Source organism: Adiantum capillus-veneris, chromosome 15 (genome assembly GCF_014529385.1).
Source record: "Adiantum capillus-veneris isolate H3 chromosome 15, ASM1452938v2, whole genome shotgun sequence".
Taxonomy (NCBI): Eukaryota; Viridiplantae; Streptophyta; class Polypodiopsida; order Polypodiales; family Pteridaceae; genus Adiantum; species Adiantum capillus-veneris.
The window spans coordinates 54,941,747-54,966,086 of NC_140945.1; the positions used below are offsets into that span (position 1 = coordinate 54,941,747).

At 45.3% G+C, this 24,340-nt stretch overlaps 1 protein-coding gene across 3 annotated transcripts in view; it reads left to right on the forward strand.

The window, feature by feature from the left end:
• MLH1 (MUTL-homolog 1) overlaps positions 1–24,340 on the forward strand; it is a 65,225-nt gene that overhangs the window by 18,163 nt on the left and 22,722 nt on the right. For 2 of the 3 annotated variants that reach the window (XM_086482543.1, XM_086482545.1), the window contains exons 10-14: positions 13,901–13,995; positions 14,093–14,201; positions 14,287–14,452; positions 14,858–15,019; positions 15,108–15,276. In XM_086482543.1, coding sequence (XP_086338669.1) covers positions 13,901–13,995; positions 14,093–14,201; positions 14,287–14,452; positions 14,858–15,019; positions 15,108–15,276 — 701 coding nt within the window. The remainder of the gene's footprint in view (positions 1–13,900; positions 13,996–14,092; positions 14,202–14,286; positions 14,453–14,857; positions 15,020–15,107; positions 15,277–24,340) is intronic. The other variant, XM_086482544.1, reaches the window with a different exon arrangement.

The following is a 24,340-nucleotide window of genomic DNA, read 5'->3' on the forward strand; positions in this document are numbered from 1 at the left end:
TAGACGTGCCTTCTCAAAACTTAAGAGCACCCAATTGTCTTCCTTTAATTTCAAATCTCGTCGATGTCGATCTGCTACCTTTTTATGTCATTCTTGAGTTTCCTAAAGCCTCCCGGACCTTGGCAAATGCAGTGTCCAAGTCCCTCATGTACTGGTCGGCTTCAAAAAATCTTATTTTAGTGCTAAGGACCCTAGGGTGGAACCTTCGGAGCACCTTCAATGATCTCAAATGGTGCCTTTCCTGTCGAAGAGTGGATCGTGTTATTGTAGGCAAATTCCACCAAGGGAATGCTTTTCTCAAAGACTTTGTCATGTAGTGGTGGATGTCTAAAGCTACGAAGCCACACACTCTAAGGACTTGGCAAGTCTTCAAGAAAAATTTTACTCGAAGTTACATGCCATTTGACGTCTTCCTTCGGAGTGCAGCTTCTGGCATATGGTGGTATCTTGAAATGTTTGCCACAAAACCCTAATAGATTAAAACTTGAAATTCCTAGACATCTATCATCAAGTGTCTCTCCTCGAGCTGATGACCTTGGAGGCCCAATACGATTGCTATGTCATTGGATTGCCATCATCTCTACAAAAACATTGTCTGTCAGAGCCAGTTTCGACCATTCAAGAGCTTATGGACCATGCTGCGGTCGGCTACAACCTATGGAAGGAATCTAACCCTATTTTGGTGCAGGTCTTAGGTTGGAAAGCGAATCGTCTTTTTGAGCTCTCGACTGACCAAGATGCATCAAAAGGCTTTTTAAGTTTGATTTAGAGACGTTTTAAACTTTGTTTGAGAACGTGTTTGAGGAATTGTTTGGAATCTGTTTGAATCTGTTTTGAATGTGGCTTGGTGTGGATTTGACAGTCGTTTGATTTTGGTTTTGACACTGGTTTCAATGATTTGTGATTTACTTCTCGGAGTACTGAAGAGAATTGATGCATTGATAATGCTTGCACATACTCATTGCCCGAACCCTTGTGGTTATTTGCGAGGGGGAGTATTGAATGGCTGAGTGCTGTTTTTACTCATGGCTCGGACCTGGATGGTTATTTACGGGGAGAGTATTGAATGTTTGTGCTATTATTACTCATGGCTTGGACTTGGATGGTCATAGACGGGCAGAGTATTGAAGTCTAAGCAGTGGTTACTCTCAGCACCTCCAAGCGACACAAGCTCGGTCAGTGGATCGTTTGGCTGTAAAAGGTCTCTATATCTCATGGCCTAGACCTCTTTAGGTTATTTGTGAGGGAAATGATGAGGGAATTGTTGGGCAGTTCATGGCTCGGACCGGGATGGTTATTTGCGGAGAGTGCTCATCAACGACTATATGTTTCTGTGTCTTGTAACATGCATATGTAAGCATACTGTGTTGCATAGTGATGTGCCAACCACTAAATATTCCTAATTGGGTGAGATTGCCTAGGTATGTAAGTTTAGTGCATTAAGACACTCGTTATAGATCAGGCGGTCTAGGTGTGATGGCTAATTTTGCTACACCGGAATATCAAGAGCTCCAATATGGAATGAGAAAACTGAATGATCCTCGGAACGACTCTCGGAATGACTGTCCGAGCTAACTCGAGTTGTTTTGTAGATATGCTGTAATTGCAGACCATTACTCTTCTTTCAAGAAGGGGGCATGTCACAAATTGTTGACGTGGCAAGCCACCCGCGATCCGGTGGGTTAGGGCTCCCCGAGCCTAACCCTAGTCAACTTCCAGGTCCCGACTGAGGAGCCTAAATCCTAGAAGCACTAGGGGAAGCAAAAGTTATCACCAACTTATAGTTCCGTGCCGATTGGCCTACTCTGGCATGCTTCCGCGTGGAGATGCAGAGTAGCGGTGCCGGCGTGGTACTGAGTTGAAGCAATATAAAGAAATACCGAAAGGGGCGCCGTGGTTTCAGGCGAGTGCTCTCTTGGGTTGGAACTCCATCACTCCGTGTCTCGTGCGCAGTGTTTCTCTTTCAGTTCAATTGTTTTGAAGCGTCTGTTCAATCTGTTCTTTTTCGTTGGCACGTGGTGCCCTTCCGTTACAAAAACTTGTAGATATTGGCCGAGAGGACACTTGGGGGTTAGGGTTAAAAACCTAGCCTCAAACAACTTGTAGATTATAGCCAATGGGACTAGTGCATCTTGGCTTGTAATTCGGCCGTGCCGTGTCGAATCTCCTCTTCTCTTTGTCTCTATTCAAGTTTATTCAGTTGTTTGGAATTTTCTCATGTGTGTTGCATTAGATCTTCGGCTTGGGGTGTCCAAGTCTATTGCAAAATCTGCTCCAAGTAAGTAATGTCTCCACAGAGTTAAAGTGGTATCACTGCTGGTGGGGTCAGCCCAACTTGAGCAGACGCATCATTGGTGTGAACATGCTGTAATGCTTATAAAAGGTACAAAACTTAAATGATAACTCCTCTTTTCTGTGTACAACTTCTCGTTCACCTTCTCTTATCCTCTATCACTTGCTCTCGCACACACTCGATAGCCATGTCTATCTGTGACTCGATATTCTTTCTGTGCATTGCTCTACAAGTGGTATAAGAGCCATGGTTGTGGCAAGGTAGAGGATGAACATGGTTCCCCGTGTTGTCCTTGACGATGTAATCCCTTCATCTTTGCAGATGGTCTGCGTAACTGGTTACTAAAGCCTCTTGTCACTTCGCTTGTGAAGCGATTGCTGGAGAAAGGCTACCGCGTGGGTGTCACTGTTCGCGATCCTAATGACCCCACCAGGACATAGATTTTTAGAAATCTTCAAGTTGGAGCAGAAGAGAGGTTGCAGCATGTGAGGGGACAGCTGCTCGAAGAAGGTGGGTTTGATGATACGGTGTATGGGTTTGATGGAGTTTTTGATAGCGCATCACCCACCAAGTTCTTGTTTGAAGACCCCTATAGACACTGTATTTAGCCGATGGTAGCTGGAACTGTGAATGTGCTCAAGTCATGCACATCGTGTTTACATCCTCTGCAGCATCTTCAAGGTTTATGCAGCTCGAGGACGTGGAGCAATGGGGCTTGATGGGGAGCTACAAGCTACAACAGATGGAAACGGTAACGCGTGGGCCATAAAGGCGGTGGCTTGTTGTCAGCCATGATGTCAAGCAAACCACATTTTTTTTAATAAGCTTTAAGTGGCCTTTTGACTTGAAGGGCTTGTGCACACGAAAGTCTTTTTTTAATGTATGATGAATATGTTTGATCATGATGATATGATGTATACGATGATCTATGAAAAACATGATGTATGATGAAAACCCCTCAAGTCATTCTTGTATGAATATGATGATGTTGTAAAGGAATTAGACACTACCACAACGATATGATGAAGAATGAGGCTGCAGGTAAGACCTTCCCTATTACCTGCACATAGCCTAGGATGAGTGCTCTTGTGAACCTTTGCGATGAATCCATCATGAGAATTGCCATGATGTATCAAGCACTACACCTAGATGTATTAGTAGAGCCTAGGGGTTATGATTACAATTATGACTACGCCAAGTTAGCTGAAGGGGGTGTGTGTGTTGGGGTCACCCCAACTTGGGCGGACACATCATTGGTGTGAACATGTTGTAATGCTTATAGAAGGTCCAAAACTTAAATGATAACTCCTCTTTTCTGTGTACAGCTTCTCGTTCACCTTCTCTCTTATCCTCTCCTCTCTCACCTGCTCTCACACACACTCGATAGCCATGCCTATCCATGACTCGATACACTTTCTGTGCGTTGCTCTACAACTGCTAGCAGCTCTTTCTTGTATATTTGTGCAACCCTCTTGGGTCTCGAGAACATTCTACTCTCATAATCTATGACATGGCCCTCCTGCATGAAGACCGCTCCCAGAGTGCTACCACAAGCATCACAATAGACCTCAAATGGCTTCTGTAAATTTGGCAATATCAACCAAATGTCAAATTCTCTTTCAGTGTATTGAACGTTGCGACTTTCGAGGATCCCCAAGAAAACGGAATACCTTTTTGAGTTAGGGTATGCAAAAGCGAAGCAATCTCCGCAAACTTTCTAATAAACCGCCTGTAGTACGAGCACAAACTCAAAAAACTTGGAACTTCATGAGCATTCGTAAGATCTGGCCAATTCCGATTTGAGACGATGTGTCCCAAAAAGTTTATCTCATGTAGGAAGAACTCACCGTTCTCCCGTTGATAACCAATTTGTGTTTCTGCAGTGCTTTAAAACCCTGTAAGAGATTTTTTCTATGTTCCTCTTTATTTTTGGATAATACGAAGATGTAATAAAAAAAGGTGGCCACAAATTGTCTAATAGTCTATACTCTCAAAAATTAGGTCCATCATCTTATTGAATGTCGCATGAGCATTAGCGAGATTGAAAGGCATCACCAAATACTCGTCCAATCGGAAGGATGTCCTCTTGATCTCGTAATCCAAGGTCACCCGCACAAAATTTGGAATGAGCTTTCTTCTTTGCTTTCTATGCCTACTCCTGTGCTGATTTGGAACTTTCTGGTTTTTCCTCAACTGTTCTTTCTTAGGACACTTACCAAGAATGTGCCCTTGTTCCTCACAACCTTAACACTTGCCCCTCTTTGTAGTACTCAGCACGTTGCTCTATTGTCAATTATGGGCCGGTGGGTTTCTTCTCCTACTTGCCCTTCTTCTTTTTCTTCATGAAAGATTCTTTCCCCGTTGACTTGGACATTGGCTCGCCCGATGAAGAGCATCTAGAAGCTCATGAAACATGCAAATGACAGTTTTGCAATGCATTCACGCTCCTTGATTTACCAGACTTTTGCTTCAAATAGTATCCCGGATCTCTTTCAGTAAACCACAACAAAACCGCTTCTTCTGCTTCAGGAAAGGGACCTTCCAAAAGAAGCAACTGTCAAAAAGGTATCCCAAAATTACTGACAATATGTAGCCAAGGTATCTTCTTCCGCATCCTTAGATGGTTCCAAGCTGTAATCACGTCTTTTGATACTCCTCGATCAACCATGCCGAAGTGATTAGTTTCTTGAACTTTACCCACGTTTTCAGAGCTTTTTGTACAAGAGCTCTGTATGAGAATTTCCTTTAAGAAAAGACGTCACCTTTTGTACCTTGGAGGCTTCTGAGAAGTTATCATCAAAGAAAGCGGTGTCAAATTGCTATTTATAGGAAACAACTTGATGGGCATCCTTAAAATCTGAAAAAGTGTCAAACCGTATGGCTTCAGCCGCCCCATCCATGAACTCTTTGGTCTTCTTTTTTTCTTTCCCAAATAGTCCTACTGAGTTGGTCTCATAAGGTGGTTCTGCTTTTTACCATAGATGGTACCAAAAGCGTGGGAATCACTGTCCAAACTGTTTGAAGAGGACAAGATGTCCTCCTATGAACTACTAAATTGCTTTCTATGATTTCTAAACTTCTTAAGTTCTTGGATCTACTTTTCTTGGTTTTCTTGGTCTTTCTCCGCTTCTTTCGCCTCTTCTCATCCTCGTTGGAATCAGAGGAAGAAGAACTACTTAAACTCTCCGAAGATGAAGAAGAAGACAAAGACGAATTGGGGTCATCCTTGAAGCGAGCATGCTTCTTCGATCCACTAGCTGCGTTGAAAGTTGATTTCCGGCCAAGGTAAGCAAGATAGTCCTCTGACGTTCTTTCATCATTTGATTGATCTTGCGCTCAAGAGCTTCGTCAAACTCTTATTGCGAGTATAGTTTTTGCTTTTCTGCACGTGGCTTTCCTTTTGTCTCCATGGCCGACTTGATGGGGGACTGGACGGTATCTTGCCATCAAGCGGGTGATTCTTCAAATACTTCACATAGTTCGGGTCCGTGGAGTAATTGATCATTCGTTTGGCACACGTGCCAACCTAAAGTTGACGCCGGTACTTAAGTCTTGTTGAGATCCCCCTCTGGAAACTTGTCATTTTCTTCTCTTGATTCCTGGGAAGGAGGCTTGCTCCCGTTAGTGGAATCTCCATTAGTTCTCTCCCTTCCCTCACTAGGATTGGAGCGCTGTTCATCTTCTTGGAGTTGGGTGGTCGGTGGAATACTGTCCTTTATGTCAGATTCATTGCTAGAACCCATTGGGTTGTTATGTCCCTAGACATCAAGATGGGCGCCTGAGCTATGTCCGACCACTGTGAACCGACCATGCGTGTAAACGCACCCTTAGTTGAAGGGAGGTTAAGAAGTCCAATAGATAGGATCGAGGTCTCATTTGTGAGCCATCTTGTGTGATCACCATGCTTGGACTCTAGGCCATTGGCAGCTCTACCCACACACCCGCTTGGTGAGGGCTCGGTGGTATGGGACACCAGCCCTTGCGGTAGAGGCTAGCTCGTCAGCTACAGGCTCCCAGCCTCAGGGGTGAGTCTGTATTGGCTCTATGGCTCGGAGGTGAGTGTGATGTTCGCTCTCTAGGCTTCTCTTTATGTGAGTATGGCTTGTGTCATGTCGTGTGGAGGATGGATTGGGTGAGGGACTAATGTCACAAATTGCTGACGTGTCAAGCCACTAAAGAACAGAGTCAACCTTCAGATCACGGCCGAGGGGCCTAAACCCTAGAAGCAGCAAAAGATGTTGGAGTTCTCACCAACTTACAGATCCTCGTCGAGTGGGTCTATTTTTAAAGAAGTTCCTGCCAACTTATGGGACCCCGTCCAATGGGGCGCACGTGAATTAAAGAGAATAAATAAAGCAAGACCCACACACACACAGGAGGACTTGTGTATTCAGTCGATGACGTGGCAGCATGCTGTACGGATTTTCGCGTTTCACGTTGACTGTGCTGACATGGCAGCCTGTACGGATTTTTGCGTTTCATGCTGGCTGTGTTGACGTGGCAGCTTGTAGGAATTTCCGCGATTTACGCTGGCTGATTTTCAACGACAGCTTTTGGGCCAGCTGCTTTTGAGTTTCAAGCTTTTCATGTAAGTTGCTTTTGAAGGCCAAGGGCCTTTAAATAAATGCAGAGGGCAGCTTTGTCTATGGCACGCTTCAATGAGAAGGTGCAGAGCGTGAGTACTGGCATTGTACTGAACTCAAGTAATATAAAGAAATACCGAAAGGGGCGTCAAGGTTTGGGGCCAATACTCTCTGGGGTGGAATTCCGCCACTCCGTGTCGCGTGCTCTCTCTCTCTCTCTCTCTCTCTCTCTTTCAGTTTCAATTGTTATTGAAGTGCTAAATGTCTGTTCAATCTGTTCTTTTCTATTGGCATGTGGTGCTCGTCTTGTGACAATGGTATCAGACCATTAGGCGTGTGCTTTCCTGAAAGCATACTGGTCCTACAAAAGAGCAGACAGAGCAAATTGGAGGCTACTGGAATTTTATTTGAAGTATCTTCGGGTCCCTACCTCGGACTTATTAGCCACTCCCATCCTTACTTCATCGTGCATCGGGCACTCTATCGTCTTCATCGGTCTGTCTTACAGGGCATGAGCCAAAAAGATCACTTGCAAGAGAAGAATCGAAGATTTGTTTCGAGTTGCTGTCTTTATCAGATGCAGTGTCATGTAGTGGTTGAAGTCTATAACTACCAAGCCGCATGCTCCAAGGACTTGGCAAGCTTTCAAGAATTTTTTTGCTTGAAGCTATATGGTTCCTGACATCTTCCTTCGGAGTGCACCTTCTGGTAGAGAGGGGTATCCTGAAATGCTTGCCACGGAAACCCTAGCAGATTACGACTTGAAATTTTTGGACATCTCTCACGAGGTGTCTCTTCTCAAGCTTATAACCTTGGAGGTCTAGTGTGATTGCTATGTCTTGGGACTACCATCACCGCCACAAGAACATTTTCTGTCCAACAGCTTATGGACCATGGTGCAGTCAGGATTTAGCTACGACCTTATGGAAGGAATCTAACCCTAATTTTTGGTGCATGTTTCAAAATGGAAAGTCAAGTCGACTTTTCGAGCTCGGTTGATGTCGAGATTGCTTTTTAAGTTTGAATTTTGTCTGAGAATTTGTTTGAGAACTTGTTTGGTGAGCCTGTTTGGAATCTGTTTGAAATGGATGGTATCTGTTTTGAACCTATCTTGGTGCCGATTTAAATTGTTTGACTTTGGTTTGATTACTGGTTTCAATGCTTGGTCATTTACTCCCGGGTGGAGTAGTGAGAATGATGTTTGAGAATGTTTGCACATACTCATGGTCTGGACCCTTGTGGTTATTTGGCGGGGGGAGTATTGAATGCTTGAAAAATATTGTTGTTGATGCTCCCGGCTCGGACCTTGTTAGGTTAAGCGGGAGGAGTGTTCATCGGCGACTTTATGTTTCTATGTCTTGTAACATGCATATGTGAGCATTTGTGTTGCATTGTGATGTGCCAACCACTGAATATTTCTAATTGGATGAGATTGCTTGGGTATGTAATTTTAGTGTATCAAGACACCTGTGGAAGATCAATGTGGTCTTGACGTAACGGCTAATTTTACTACGCCGGAATATTAAGAGTTCCGATCTGGACAAAAGGAGAAGCCAACTCCTTAACAACAAAAAAGAGCAAACTGATTGTCCGTCGGAAATTTTCGAGTAACTTGAGTTGTTTTGCAGATATGCTATAATCGCGTACAATTACTTTCTTTCAAGAAGGGGGAATGTCACAAATTGTTGACGTGTCAAGCCACTGAAGAACGGAGCCAACCTTCAGATCATGGCCTAGGGGCATAAACCCTAGAAGCAGCAGAGGAAGTTGAAGTTCTCGCCAACTTATAGATCCTCGCCAAGTGGGTCTATTTTTAAAGAAGTTCTCGCCAACTTATGGGACCCCGTCCGATGGGGCCCAAGTGACCTAAAGAGAATAAATAAAGTAGGACCCACACACACGAGGACTTGCGTATTCAGTTGAAGACATGACAACAGGCTGTACGGATTTTCGCGTTTCACGCTGGCCGTGTTGACGTGGCAGCATGTACGGATTTCCTCGTTTCACGCTGACTGTGCTGACGTGGTAGCCTGTACGGATATCCGTGATTTACGCTGAGTGATTTTCAGCGCCAACTTTTGGGCGCGTTGCTTTTGAGTTTCCAGCTTTTCATGTAAATTGCTTTTTCAAGGCCAAGGGCCTTCAAATAAGTGCATAGGGCTAAGTCTTTGGCACGCTTTAGTGAGAAGGTGGTGAGCTCGAGTACCGGCATTGTACTGAGTTCAAGTAATATAAAGAAATACCGAAAGGGGCGCCAAGGTTTGGGGCCAATACTCTTTGGGGTGGAATTCTGCCACTTTGTGTCGCATGTGCTCTCTCTCTCTCTCTCTCTCTCTCTCTCTGTCTCTCTTTCAGTTTTAGTTGTTATTGAAGTGCTAAAAGTCTGTTCAATCTGTCCTTTTCTATTGGCACGCGGTGCCCGTCTTGTGACAACTAACATTGTTATTAGAGCTTCCTCTAGCTCGTACATACGTCATGGAAACTTGCAAAAAACCATTAGAGCTCATGAGGCCGTGATGGGCTAGCTTGACAGGTTCTCTACCCTCTTGCATAGGGTGGTATGGGACGCTAGGGAGCAAGGGGGGACACATGCAAGCCAATGGTGAGAATCTATGGCTTCGTGTGTGGAGGTTGATGCTAGCGACAATCACATGGTTGCTGGGTGTGTTTCAAGGGCGGTTAAGCCTCTCCACGGGATGTTTCTCGAGAAGCTTCCCCTCAAGGTGGTCAAGCATCAAGGGCAGTTAAGCGTCCCCGCAGGATGTTCCTGGGAATCTTCTTTTCCATCTCCCGTCGCTTCTGATGCCTCTCTTGTAGCCGTGCTCTGACGTAGCTGGAAGAGATGCAGAAGCAACCCTTGGAGATTTTCGCCATGCCGGTCCAGTTTTTGTCTGCGGCCCTGAGCACTTTGCCTCTTTAATTCCATCTCGACCCCTCCAAAGGGGCGTGGAAGGAGTGCGAAGACACTGCCATTGACTCTTGGTTGGTGAAATGGACGACCTACTCTGATTTGTATCATTTTTACAGTTGCCCAATGCATCTGTTAGGTACAAATCATGGTGCAAGGCAAGGCCTACACATGGTGGGCAGGGTTACCCCCTCAACCGATGACTTGGGGGCAGATTTTCAATCGGTCGTTCGTGCTCGAAATTGAATGCCCCAAGAGGACACTTGGGGGTTAGTGTCACGAGGACGTGGCACCTGCTAACCTTAGTTGTTGGTTTCTTTCGGATGATTTTTATTTAATTTTTGGGACCCTCTTTTTGAAGTTGCAAATGGCCGGTCATTGTATGGCCAATGTGAAACGGCTGACGGCCGAGAGTTTCACATGCATACGGAAAGCCCTTGTCGCCACGAGTTGGTTGGGCCGATCGACATTGGAATTCGAGCAGTAAAAGTATGTCTACGCATTTAGGCCCCTCGCCACACTTATAAGTTGGTGGGTACTAGGAAATAACTCAAAAGAGGCTAAGTGGACACTTGGCGGCTCTTGATGCATTTGCTAGAACCGTCAGCAAGAGGGGGCGCCCAAATTGAGAGAGGGGGCTGATTTACTCATTGTGAGCTCTATAGTGTGTGTGTGAGTACTTGGTGCAGGTGATGAAGCTTTATGGAAAGCTTGCCTTGAACCTTCTCCCTTGCACTATGTAGCGCGATGATTCCTCTCTTGCGCACCTCTCTCCCCTTTTGAATACAGAATCGTGATGCCCCGCTCGAGGGCTACTCATCTGTATGTACAGTTATGTGGGTTCATGCGCGTATGCCGAGGCAAGAGCCTCTTGTCCAAGTACTGGATTAGCTAGTTGCTAATCCCCCGTAGGTACATGTGAATTCGGAGAGATTTCTCGCGAGATATCTCGTCCAATTCAGAGGGGAAGTAGCCCAACAAGTGCGGGAGTACGAGGGCTCGCTACGGATGCGTTTGACTTGTGAAACGGAGCCCAAAACAGGAAATTACAGCTTGCTGTGTAAATTTGCAGGTTTAGGGTCTCGGTCCTAATCGGTCCCTATTACCCCCAGGAGGTTCGGGGAAGCGAGGGGATCGTTTAACATGTCATTTGGTGCAATTTTAGGGCAACAGAGAATTCAGCGTGATGCAGATTCTCGCCAAGGTTTTGTAAAGTGTCCGTATGCGTCGGGAAAGTCATCTTGTGCGTGGGGATTTTGTCTGTGAAGTTTCCTAGTACAGTTATGTTGCCGAAATCAGGCCGGAACAGGTCTTTTTCAGCGTGGATTATGCGGGACAGCTCGTAGAAATCGCAGATTTTATTCCCTTTTTGATAAGAATAAAGAAATACCAAAAGGGGCCAGTCTTTGGGGCCAACAGGTTGTCGACGTTTCCTTGGAGCGCTCTAGCTTTCAAGGCGTGTGTGTTCGAAGTGTTAATTCCAATTACAGGCTTTATTTGCAAAGTTTCTCTGTGTCCTAAAGTCTAAAGTAAAGTTTCAGGTAAAAGCCAAAGTCCACCGCCCTACGGGCCAGTTTCAGTTAGGGTTAAAAAGCCTAGCCTCAAACAACGTGTAGAATATAGCCAAGTGGCCAAAGGGGGTTAGGGTTAAAAACCTAACCCTACCAACATACTAGAACCTGGCCGCATAATCACAGGGGACGCCCATTTTTTGGCTTCTCGTCCCCACTTGTCCTCCCACCCTCTTTTTTACACTAAAAATCCATTTGAGCCCCGTCCCCCGTCCCCCGAGCAAGACCCAATTGGGTAGAGATGACATGTGGCAGCGTTGTACGACAGTCCCCGTGATTCTCGCTAATTGCTGACGTGGTAATACGGATTTCCGTGATTTATGGAAGGGCCTAGAGGGGGCATGCTTTTGGGAGTGGAGCTTTTGGGCATTAGTGCTTTTCATGTTACTGCTTTTGGATAGGCGAAGGGCGTTTATAAGTGTGTCAGGGCCTCCCTCCTCGGTAGATAGCTTGGGAGCACCACGAAAGAGAGGACTCTCGGACATTGTACTCTTGCAAAGTAATAATAAAGAAATATGGAAGAGCCACAGTCACGAGACGGGCACCACGTGCCAACGAAAAAGAATAGATTGAGCAGACTTTTAGGACTTCATCAACAAATGAATTGAAAGAGAGAGAGAGAGAGAGCACACCCGGCACGGAGTGTTGGAATTCCACCCCAGAGAGTACTGGCCCCAAACCTTGGCGCTCCTTTCGGTATTTCTTTATATTGCTTGAACTCAGTACAATGCCAGTACTCGCGCTCTACACCTTCATCCAGAAGAGTGCCACAAGCTGAGCCCTCTGCACATATTTTAAGGCCCTTTGTCTATGAAAAGCAGTTTACAAAAGCAGATGCCCAAAAGCTACCAGCATGAAAGCAGAAATTCGTACAACTCTGCCACGTCAGCAGTGAGCGTAAAACGCGAAAATCCGTAGAGGCCTGCCACGTCAGCATGTCAGCATAAAATTCGGAAATCCGTACAGGTTGTCAACGCAAAGCCGGGACTCCGTACCTCTGCCATGTCATCACAGCCAAGCAATTGAGTGTGTGTGTGTGGGCTTGCTTTACTTTAATGTCGTTGGGTGACTTGGGCCCCATCGGACAGGGTCCCATAAGTTGGTGGGGACTTCTTCTGCTACTTCTTCACTTAGGGTTTAGGCCCCTCGGCCGGGATTTGGAGGTTGGTTCCATTCTTCAGTGGCTTGACACGTCAACAGTTTGTGACAACCACCAATCTTTGGGACTAGTGCATCTTGGCTCGGAATTCTGCTGTGCCGTGTCGAATCTCCTCTTCTCTCTTTCTTTATTCAAGTTTATTCAGTTGTTTGGAATTTTCTCATGTGTGTTGCAGTAGATCTTTGGCTTGGAGTGTCCAAGGCTATTACAAAATCTGCTCCAAGTAAGTAATGCCTCCAACTAAGTCAGAGCGTGGATCACTGCTAGTAGCTCTTTCTCGTATATCTGTGCAACCCTCTCAGGTCTCTAGAACATTCTACTCTCAAAAGCTATCCTGCATGAAGATCCCAGAATGCTACCACAAGCATCGCAGTAGACCTCAAACGGCTTCTGTAAATGTGGCAATATCAACCAATCGTCAACTTCTCTTTCAGTGTATTGAACGTTGCAACTTTCGAGGATCCCCAAGAAAACAGAATAGCTTTTTGAGTCAGGGTATGCAAAAGCGAAGCAATCTCTGCAAACTTTCTAATAAACCGCCTTAGTATGATTCTGTTCGTGTTGCTACCGATTTCTCGCTTGGAGTGTCCAAGCCTGTAACAGATGTACTTCATAGCATGAGTCCTTGAGCCACGATTTCTGGGTTTGTCCATATGCGCAGCCCGTGCGGAGGGTGGTTTATGGTTTGCTGATCAGAATGGGCGTTCATGATGGGTTTGTGATGTGGGGGCAGTTGCATGGCTTTTGCTATTCCGGGGTCACACTCTATTTCAAGGCTCTCCGACAAATCTGGTTTTCATGCTTCCATCATTGGGATATAGATTGGGCACTCTACAGCTAGTTCCAAATACTGTGCATCAGCTGGACTTCTATCGAAGGGATACAGTTTTTACTACGATCTTGACAGCTATCTGGACTGAGCTGCTGCATACTCTTCGCAGCCTGTGGGTGGCGGGCTCCTCTAGGGCAGGGGAGAGGCGTAGATGCTCTTCCTCTGGACATTGGTGAGATCTTCTGTTCAGTCTGGACCATGGGCACATCACATGGCACGCCGCATCTCCCCAGTGGCTTATTTTGCATTCCTCATACTTGCCACCTTGATGTGTAGATACCACTAACATTGTAGTCTCCGTCTTGTACATCCCCTGGGTGATAGGCCTCTGAGCATCCCCAGAGGTCTCTTATGTACACATTAGACAGCCACCTTTTCTGCCAAAAGAAAAGAATAATGTAACAGGGCAACCGACAAAACGAATCTTTAAGCATGTAGGTACAGTGTACACAAGGGAGTTAATATCACCTGGAAATACAGAAAGAAGGTTCTCATGAACATTAAGTGTACCATCATAACACGGAGCGGTATTTTTGTTGTTGTAACTTTTCTAGACGGGCTGTGCGACAAAGACGAAACCCCAATGAGAGTGCAGATTTGACAAGTGTGCAAGAGCTGCTGGAAACTATTGATCAGGAGACACATGCAGGTGTTGGCTTATAGTTCATTATGCAAGGATCTTGTGTGCTTCTCATTGCTGGTGTGTTTGTCCTTGCCATTAATTTTTTTCTTTTCTTACACTGCAGGCTTATGGGACATCTTGAAGAACTGCTCGTATATTGGAATGGCAGATCACTTGTTGGCCTTATCTCAGCATAAAACTCAATTATATCTTTTTGATGTTGTGAAATTAAGGTATGCCATTGCTTTTTTTCTGTTCATCTACAGCATCCCTGTCAGCCTGCTTAATTTTAATTAATCCAGATGTTTGGCATCTCAGTAAAGAGCTGATGTACCAACAAGCTCTTCGGCGATTTGGCCGTTTCAATGCTATGAGTTTGACAAATCCTGCTCCGGTTCATGATCTTGTGCTGCTAGCTTTAGATGAGGAGGAGCGTCTTGGGAGATGGACAGAAAGTGATGGCTCAAAGGATGAAATTGCGAAGGTCCACTATCTTGTTAACATTCATTTTACAATATTTATCATTTGTGACTCAATCTTGGCACAAGTGGGAGGAAGGAGCTGTATGATGTGGTCCCTTGTCCTCCTTTCCTGTGGATCTGATAAGATGGCCTTGCAAAGCACCTTCTATTAACGGAAACTCCTCACGTTTTAAGGATCAAGCTTCCTGCTCGTGATAAATGTAATCGAATGTCTTTTTTAACTAGAAATTGGTGCATTAGCTGTAGCGTCTTTGCTCAGCAGTGTCCTGTATGTTTGGCGCTGTTTAATAAATTGGTTCTGAAGGTGCTTTCTGGAAGTTTATTATAATATTCATTCTTATTAAAAATGGGTACATGTTGGGATTGGAGAGTACTAAGTTATGACATTATTATGGTTTTTTTGACAGTTAAATACAAAAATCTTACTGGCCAAGGCTGAAATGTTGCGGGAGTATTTTGCCTTTGACGTGGATGCTGCTGGAAATGTTTGTACAATTCCAGTTGTGCTGGATCAGTACACGCCAGACATGGACTGTCTGCCTCGGTTTTTACTAAGCCTGGGAAATTGTGTGAGCAAGCGTTTTCTTTCCCTTTCTATCTTAGCCAACAATTTTTAATGTTATCATTGTTGCAGTGAATTTCTCTCTTAATGTGTAGGTGGACTGGGATACAGAGAAAATGTGCTTTGAGACCTTTGCTGCTGCTCTGGCTGATTTTTATGCTATGCACCCACCAATGCTTCCTAATCCTACTGATGATGGGCTGAGTTTTTTCAAACTTCAAAAAGGTCAAGCTTCTTCACAAGCAGAGAAAGCATCTCAAGAAGGTTTACCTATCCCACCCCCCAAAAACCCCCCATCCCTCCCCCCCCCCCCCCCCTCTACCCCCCCCCCTCTCTCTCTCTCTCCCCCCCTTATAGATCTTTGAGGTCTCTTGGGATAGTTTCCTACAACGTTAAAATTCTCTTCTTCTTCTCTCTCTCTCTCTCTCTCTCTCTCTCTCTCTCTCTCTCTCTCTCTCTCTATACCATGGTTATGGTTTTTAGCACTTCAGCCACTTGGATGCCTAGATCTGCGCATCAATGTAAACTATCAAAGGGCCACACTTCTCTCGGTGGGCGACATCAGAGGCTTTGACTTGCACGAGTGACGAGCATGTTCATTTGGTGCATTAGAGAGGCAGTGTGTACATGTACAGTTTCATGAACCGCATACAAAACTGTGGCTTTTTGATACTATAGTCACTCACACTACTGTATGGACTAGCAATTTGAGGACCAAGCCTTTACCATATAAGGAGACTGCCACTAGTGGACCAATGCTTCCTAATCCTACTGATGATGGGCTGAGTTTTTCAAACGTCAAAAAGGACAAGCTTCTTCACAAGCAGAGAAAGCATCTCAATAAGGTTTACCTATCCCAATCCCCCATCTCCCCGCTTGTTGGATAGGTCTTTGAGGTCTCTTGGGATAGTTTCCTACAACATTAAAATTCTCTTCTTCTTCTTCTTCCTCTCTCTCTCTCTCTCTCTTTCATTTCTCTCTCTCTCTCTCTCTCTCTCTCTCTCTCTCTCTCTCTCTCTCTCTCTCTGTTAGCACTAGAGTCTTCGCGACAGCTGGCATTGCAGGGAGATAGATCATGTTGGTATGCAGAGATGGCATCTTGGTTTCAGTTACATGGCTTTAGTATGGATCGGCTACCCCCATTTCAGTACTCTTCGGATGCACCCTCCATCTCCCTCACTCGGGCAGATATTACCAGGCTCATCAGACAGGACTTGATTCAGTTGGACACGAAGAGGACATGGATACAACCTACGCATGATCTAGGTACGAAGATGACTTTCTATAGAGAGCATCTTCTACAATTCACGGAGGATGGTTTTGTGATCAGACCAAGATACATGGACACTCATCTATCCCACGGGATACGATGTGCTATTAGTCAGATACGCACATCCTCACATCAGCTAGAGATCGAGACAGGTAGATTTAGAGGAGTACCCGTTGAGTCCAGGCTTTGTCAGGTGTGCCAGATAGAGCCAGAGACAGAGCTACATTACATATGTCACTGCCCAGTATACTATGAGATACGAGGCCGCTTTCACTGTCTATCAGAGAGGGTTTTGGGCCACTTTCTAGAGTCGTGAGATACCAGGATCAGAGATGCCTCGGATTATACTTACTAGAGATTTGCAAACACAGAGAGGACCTCTTGAAGAGGAGCACAATGAGAGAGATCCTGCAACAGCGGAAGATTACAGATTTCTTTTAGTCACAGACAGAGGAGTCCCTCGCAGCATAACAACACCAGAGGCACCAGAGGCATACTGCTTGATCGGGCGATAGAGTTGGGGCGGTCACGTCGCCCACGGATGAGGGGGCCCTCTCGACATCGACGCAGATTGTGATAGAGGATCCATACCATACTCGCGTGACATAGGAGTCGTCCCGACAGAGTCCCTACCTTGGAGGACATTGAATCTCTATAGCCTTTTGGATACTGATGTATATGTATATGATGCCTCGACTGTCAGAGAGCTCCATTGTATCAGCTCACAACCCCCCCCCCCCCCCCCCCCCCTTTTTTGTATTCCCTTTGTATCAGCTTTCACCCCACCCCTACCCACTATTTTCTTTTCAGTTCTTTGTACTTTTTTGTACCCAGACCTGGTATTTGATTCACCGCATGTAACCTTTTGGTCTCATAGGTCATTTTGGCCTTTTGAAGACATTAATATTACATTTCCCTCTATGACTGTCTCGAGTTATGAGGTACCAGGATCAGAGATGCCTTGGGCTATTCTTGCTAGAGCTGCGCAGACACAGAGAGAGAGCCTCTTGAGGAGATCAGATAGAGGGAGACATTCACAGAGGGAGATCACTGATTTCTTTCGTGTGGAGACGCGCCAATCAGAGGAGCAGGATCTAGAGCAGCCTCTAGGACCTACCTGCACTAGAGGTATACTGATTGATAGGGCCATGTGAAACCGGCCTGTTCAATCCAAAAAGGGCGGTAGACTTTACTTTAAACCTTGATTTAGCTTTCACCCATTATTAGTCGTCTATTTTACCTGTACTTTCAAGACACAACAAAGGGGAGAGGGATACAGGCTGCTAGATTGCACCTGTATGAGTAGACGGACACCAGATTGGCCCCTAACTTAGGCGCCCCTTTCGGTATTTCTTTATTATTCAAAAGAGGGAATAAACGCTGTGGTTCCTACAAGCTGCCCCGCACAAACTCGGCTGAATTTCCACTGTTCCAGCCCGATTTCGGCAGCATAACTGTACTAGAACCCTTCACGGTCAGTATTCCCACGCATTGACCGACTTTCCCGAAGCATACGGGCACTTTGCAAAACCTGGCGAGAATCTGCAGCACGCTGAATTCTCTGTTTTCAGCCCTGAAAATGCGCCAGATCGCCTGTACAGCGGTCCCCTTGCGTCCCCGAACCTCCTGGGGGTATTAGGGTCCGTTTAGGGCCAAAACCCTAAACCTGCAAAAATACACAGCAGGCTGTAATTCACTGTTTCGGGCTCCGTTTCGCGTGCCGGTCGCATCCCTAGCAAGTCCTCGAGCTCCCGCACCTGTAGGGCTACTTGCCCTTTGAATCGGACGAGATTTCTGGCGTGAAACCTCTCCGAATTCACCTGTACCTGTGGGGGGATTAGCCGCTAGCTAATCCAGTACCTGTGCAAGAGGCTCTTGCCTCGGCAATCGCGCATGAACCCACACAACTGTACATTGGTCAAATGAAGAGCCCACTAGAGGGGCATAACATACTGCCAAAGGGGAGAGAGAGGGCAGTGCGTAGCGTGCAGGGCATCACTCCTGGCACCGCACTGTGCATAAGAGGGAAAGCAAGCACTCCATAGCTCTTAACCTGTGACAGAGACTTGCAAAATGAGCCTCCCAACTATAAATCACGTTTTTGCCTTCTCTATAAGTAGTAAACTGGCCTCAGAGTGCCAAGTGTCACTCATTTGTGCATTTTCCCGCTTTAGACCCTCGGGTCTAAAAATATCTCACCTGCAGCCTCTGTTGACTTGGCCACAGAGTAACAAAATGATCCCCATGTCAAACTGCACGTAATGACGCCAACACATTTTCAGGTCCCAAAATAGCAGTTCCCTAAATTTTAGGAGATGCTGCCATTGTATCTTTCTAGGTCATCCGACCCTCTTTGTACACTGCGGCCACATCCAGAACTGAAATGTAGCCTCTGTAGCAAAGGATTCCACTTTGGCTAGTCAATGACCCCACTTGGCTAACCATAGTCCTTGTCCAACCTTAGTGCTCTCTTGCCCTCAGGCCTGGACTCCCTCTGGACAGTTCCACACTAGCTATGCAATACAGGGCAGTTAGATTTCCCGAGGGGTGTTTCCAAAAAGTGAAAGTAAATAGATAATAAGAAAGAAATCAACAAAAAGGATAGATAGTAGTCACACGCTGGTGACATACCCCCCTCTTGAAATCTCAAACGTCCTCGTTTGCATCTATGTCGTCCATGCTTACTGTCAACACTGATGTATTCAACACCTGTCGACACATATACGACACATACATGCTCATTGTCAACCCTCGTGTATTCAACACCTTGTTGACTCATGTATTGCCTGCGTGTGAACCCCGTCCCAATGACATAGTGGTAGCTGCGCACTGTGCCATTGCTTTGAGTCACTAACTTTCCAATGACAAAATGGTAGCTGCACATTTTGCCACTGTCTTATAGTACACGTTGGATCCCGTAACACTTTCGAGCATACCCAAACCGACAGTTTAAGAATGCAGTTACACATGTACTCTTTAATAGAAGCAATCACTGTATCCTTGACAGACTGACAAGAAATACTCACTTCTATAGCACTAACCAAACTTTTGGACATTCCATAAGAGCAATTGCCAAACTGACAATCTGTACAGCTCTAACATTCATGTAACAGGTATTTGATTTGAGCTCACTTTAAATACCATGTACATCATTTGTTTCAGAAGCCATTGTCACACTGACAATTCATGTAGCTTTGAAACTCAAGGGGTCAAGGTAGGTTGCAAATCGAAGGCTTCCAGGTAAAGTGATAACACAGTTGGTGAGTGTGCAAGTTCACCTTCTTCCATCCACTTAGCATCCATTGGTGGATAGTTTCTGAACTTTACCAAGTAACGCCTAGCAACCTTGCCTTTCACTTTCCTTTCTTTGTGTGCCAAAATCTGTTCAGGGACCAAGATCTCGTCAAGTTCCTCGACTTCCGGCTGATCTTCAGCTGGCATATCTTCTGGCACATCACCCACATAGGGTCTGAGAAGACTCACATGAAACGCATTGTGAATCTTCCAACTGTCAGGCAATTTCAGCCTATATGCAACATCACTGATTATGTCGCATACTTGAAAAGGCCCATAGTAACGCATGCTGAGCTTTGGAAAGAGTCTTTCCTTGCCCTTCATCTTCTTTAACCTTGCCTTTTCAAACCGTAGAAGCACCCAATCACCAAGTGAATATACCACTTCACGACGGTGACGATCAGCTGCTTTCTTTTGCTTTGCCTGAGTCCTTTCTAAGGCCACTTTGACCTTCTGGTACATTTCATCCATGTCCTGAACATACTTATCTGCTTCAAATATCTTGTCCTTTGTATGCAGTATGGGAGGAACTTTCTTGCCACCTTCAACTATCTCAAAAGGTGCCTTGCCAGTTGATGAATGCACTGTATTATTGTATGCATACTCCACCAATGGCAAATACTGCTCCCACTTTCCTTTATGCTCTGACACATAGCACTTCAGCAGATCTAGGACAGTAGAATTTGCCTCTTCTGACTGCCCATCTGTTTGAGGATGAAATGACGAAGAGAATTTGAGCGTGGTACCCATATTCTCAAACAAGCCTTTCCAGAACAAACTTGTCATGCGTGGATCACGGTCGCTAACAATCGACTGTGGCATGCCATGATACTTGAAAATATTGCTCATAAACAAGCGTGCCATCTGATCTGGTTTTATCTTCTTCCTGACAGGAATAAAATGAGCCTGTTTGCTGAATCTGCAAATAATGGCCCAAATACCATCGTTTCCTGTCTGCGTTTTCGGAAGATCAAAGATAAAATCCATAGCAATACTTTCCCATGGTTTATCTGGAATAGGTAGTGGTTGCAATAACCCTGGTGCCTTTTGCCTGTCAAACTTGACCTTTTGGCATATTAGGCATTCTCGCACAAAGGCATCCACATCCCTTCTCAATGTAGGCCAATAGAAGAATGTCTCAACCGCTTTAACTGTAGCATCAATACCACGATGCCCTGCATACGGTGGGACATGACTCTCTTCCATAACTTTGCGTCGCAATGGCTTTGTGACACACAATCTGCCATGCATCATCATGAACCCATCTTTAAGAAGATAGTGTTCATGACGTTGTCCATCCATTAGTTGCTCGAAGACCCTTGCAAAATCTTCATCATTTGCATACTGTTCTCTCATATCATCAAGTTCATGATGATAAGGAATCGACACAGCTGAAATTTGTGGCTTCCTTGACAAGGCATTGGCCACAACGTTCTTCTTGCCTTCCACATGCACAATCTGAAAATGGAACATGGACAAGATATTTGCCCATCGCATATGCTTCTCAGATAACTTTGTCTGTGTCAAGAAGTATCGCAAGGTCTGATGATCCGTTTGGACAACGAAATCTGCACCTAGCAGGTAGTGTTTCCAACTTAAGAGCGCATGAATCACAGCCAGTAACTCTTTCTCATAGACCTGCATGGTCATCTCTGGCCCTTGCAAAATTCTGCTCTCATAGGCTACTACCCTGCCATCTTGCATTAGCACAGCACCAATGCTACTACCGCAGGCATCACACTGGACCACAAATGACTTCCTAAGATCTGGCAACACAATGACTGGATCCGAAGTCATCTTTTCCTTTAAGAGATTAAAAGCTGAAATCTCTTTTTGTGTCCATCTAAAGGTGACTGCCTTCTTTTGAAGAGCATGTAAAGGTGAAGCAATCTCAGCAAAATTTCGGATAAACCTTCTGTAATAGGAGCATAGTCCCAAAAAGCTTCGGACATCATGCACCGTCTTCAAATTTGGCCATGACTTGATCGCTTCGACTTTTGCAGGATCCATTCTGACACCGTCCTTTGAGACAATGTGTCCCAGAAAGTGAATCTCTTCCAGAAAAAACTCACTTTTCTTTGCATTGATGAGCAACCTATGACTGCGTAGCTCTTTGAACACAATGGCCAAGTGATGCCTATGCTCCTCTTCATTCTTTGAATAGACTATCATGTCATCAAAGAATGTACCAACAAACTGCTGGTGTGGACGGAAAATTCTGTCCATCATCCTATTGAACGTAGCAGGAGCATTTGTGAGACCAAAGGGCATCACTAAAAATTCGTAAAGGCCAAACGTCGTTCTAAAAGCAGTCTTGTGCACATCCTCTGATCTAATGCGGATCTGATGATACCCACTCTTTAGATCTATCCTGCTAAACATAGCTGCTCCTTCTAATTTGTCCATAATATCATCAATTCTAGGTATAGGGAACCTATTCTTGATGGTATTCTTGTTCAGTGCACGGTAGTCGATGCACATACGCCATGAGCCATCCTTTTTCTGCACCAACAACACTGGAGAACAGAATGGAGATGAACTGGGCTGAATCAGCCCCTTTTCTAACAGCTCCTGTACTTGGCCCATTATCTCTTTCTGCTGAGCCGCACTAACCCTGTACGGAGGCTTATTTGGTGGGCTACTGCCTGGCACCAAATCTATCGCATGGTCCTCGGGTCTCTCTGGCGGTAATTGAGACGGTAATGAATCGGAAAAACAGTCACTATACTGTTGTAAAAACATTGACCTTTCTTTATCTAGCACAGATAAATTTGATTCATCACAATCTGACACTTCACGTGCAAAAACCAAGTACGCAGAAAGATGCTTTTTCATTACAGAAGTAATAGCAGAAGCTGATACAGTAGGAATAGACTCCCCTTTAAGCTTTACATCCAGAATGTGAGTCTTTCCCCTGCTCTGTACAGTGATCTTTTTGTTGTAGGCATCCATGATTCCCTGTACACGAAACAACCAAGGAATACCTAACAACACATCACATCCGTCCAGTGGCATGATGTAAAATTCTTCAGCATCTACATAGGACTGGATATGTAGACGCAACTTTCCGATGATGGGTGTCACAGCCTCTGTATGGCCAGGACATGCCAAAGCTGCCTCTGCTGTATACCCCATCTCTTCAGGTCTGATTCCCAACTTTGAAGCCAATTCTGGGGAAATGAAGTTGGCTTTGGCACCTGGATCAAAGAAGATAAGCACTGTTTGATCCCTAACCTTTCCCCATGCTCTGCAAAGCTCACTTGCATCTGAATTTGGCTTGTCGCCCACCATATCTGGCACTAGACCAGCCATGGGCTTCTTTCCTTTCTTGTCTTCCTTGTCTTCAGAATCAGCTGGCCTTTTCTTTGTAGGACAGTTGTAAGCAATGTGGCCAGGCTGCTCACATATAAAGCATTTGTTCTCTGTCCTCAGGACCTTCTTTTGCTCTTCTGACTTGCGAGGAAAACGTCTTTTCCATTTCTTTGCTGGTCCTTTTTCTGATTCAGCCGTAGCTTTGTCTTTCCCTGCGTTGGCCGACTCCTGAGTCCCTTTAGGAGCCTCATTGGGAACGTGCTTCTTGGCTGAATTTTTCTTGCCTGATCCTGCCTTGACGCCAGTGTTAAATTCACAATCTTCTCCCTTGAGCAAACCATTGCCAGTGTTTGCTACCTCGATGAGCTGCGTCAAAGTAGTGACTTTTGTCTTCGTGCAGTATTTTCTCAATCCTTTGGGTAGGCCACAACAGTATTTTTCAATCTGTTCTGTCAATGGCACAAACCTATAGGAAGTTACTGGAAGTAGAGCTTTCCAAAACTTCCGATTGTAATCATCCAGATTTCTGCAAGTGGCAGCATTAAGCTGGTGCCATTCTGTCATGACATCTGCTTCGAAATCATCAGATAACCATGCTGCTGCAAAAATCTGCTTGAAGTAAATCCATGTGGACGGAGCTTGCCCTTGAAGCAATAAAGTTGTCCACCATTGTCCCGCATTCCCTGTCAAGAAAGTGGCTGCCTTGCGGACCTTTGAAGCCTCTGTAAAATTTCCCCCTGCATAGGCCTTGTCAAACTGCTGGAGGAATGAAAGAGCCTTCTTCCTGTCATCAAACCCTGTAAAGGTCGTGAATGACACTCCTTTGCCACCTTCTTTGTACGGAGTTGGCCTCTCCAGCGGCGTTAAATTGTCATATGGAAGTGACTGAAACATGGGAACACTATTAGGGTTCATCTGTGTTCCTTGGCCGCTATTAACTTGACCTGGAAACGCCATATTTGGCTGCTGATTTGTAATTCCAGCCATACCAAAATTTGCTTGTGGCATCCCAAATTGTCCCTGAGTGCTTTGAAACCCTGGTTGCATACCCATGACACTGTACATGGGGTTAGGCATCATCGTTTGAGCACCCGCAAACACTGTTCCTGGCGTATAAAACTGATTTCCAGGTGCATGACCAGCCATGCTCTGAAATACCGATCCACCTCCAAAATAGCCAGGGTGTACTGAAGGTGGTGGGAAGACCTGTTGCATAGCCTGTAAGTTGCTTCCCTGCCCATTAGAACCAGCTATAGGCTGCTGAAAGGTGGCGGGCTGAATTGGTACAGCTTGAAAAACTGGCATCTCAGCCACCTGTTCTTGCACCTTAGGCATACGTTGTGGAGACTGCATGTTCTCCGTCAAGTGTACAGGTGTTTCCATTGACTGTGCGGTATGAATCACCTGTGTTCGAGCCTTAACAGGCTTTTGAATATGATCCAGTGACCCAAC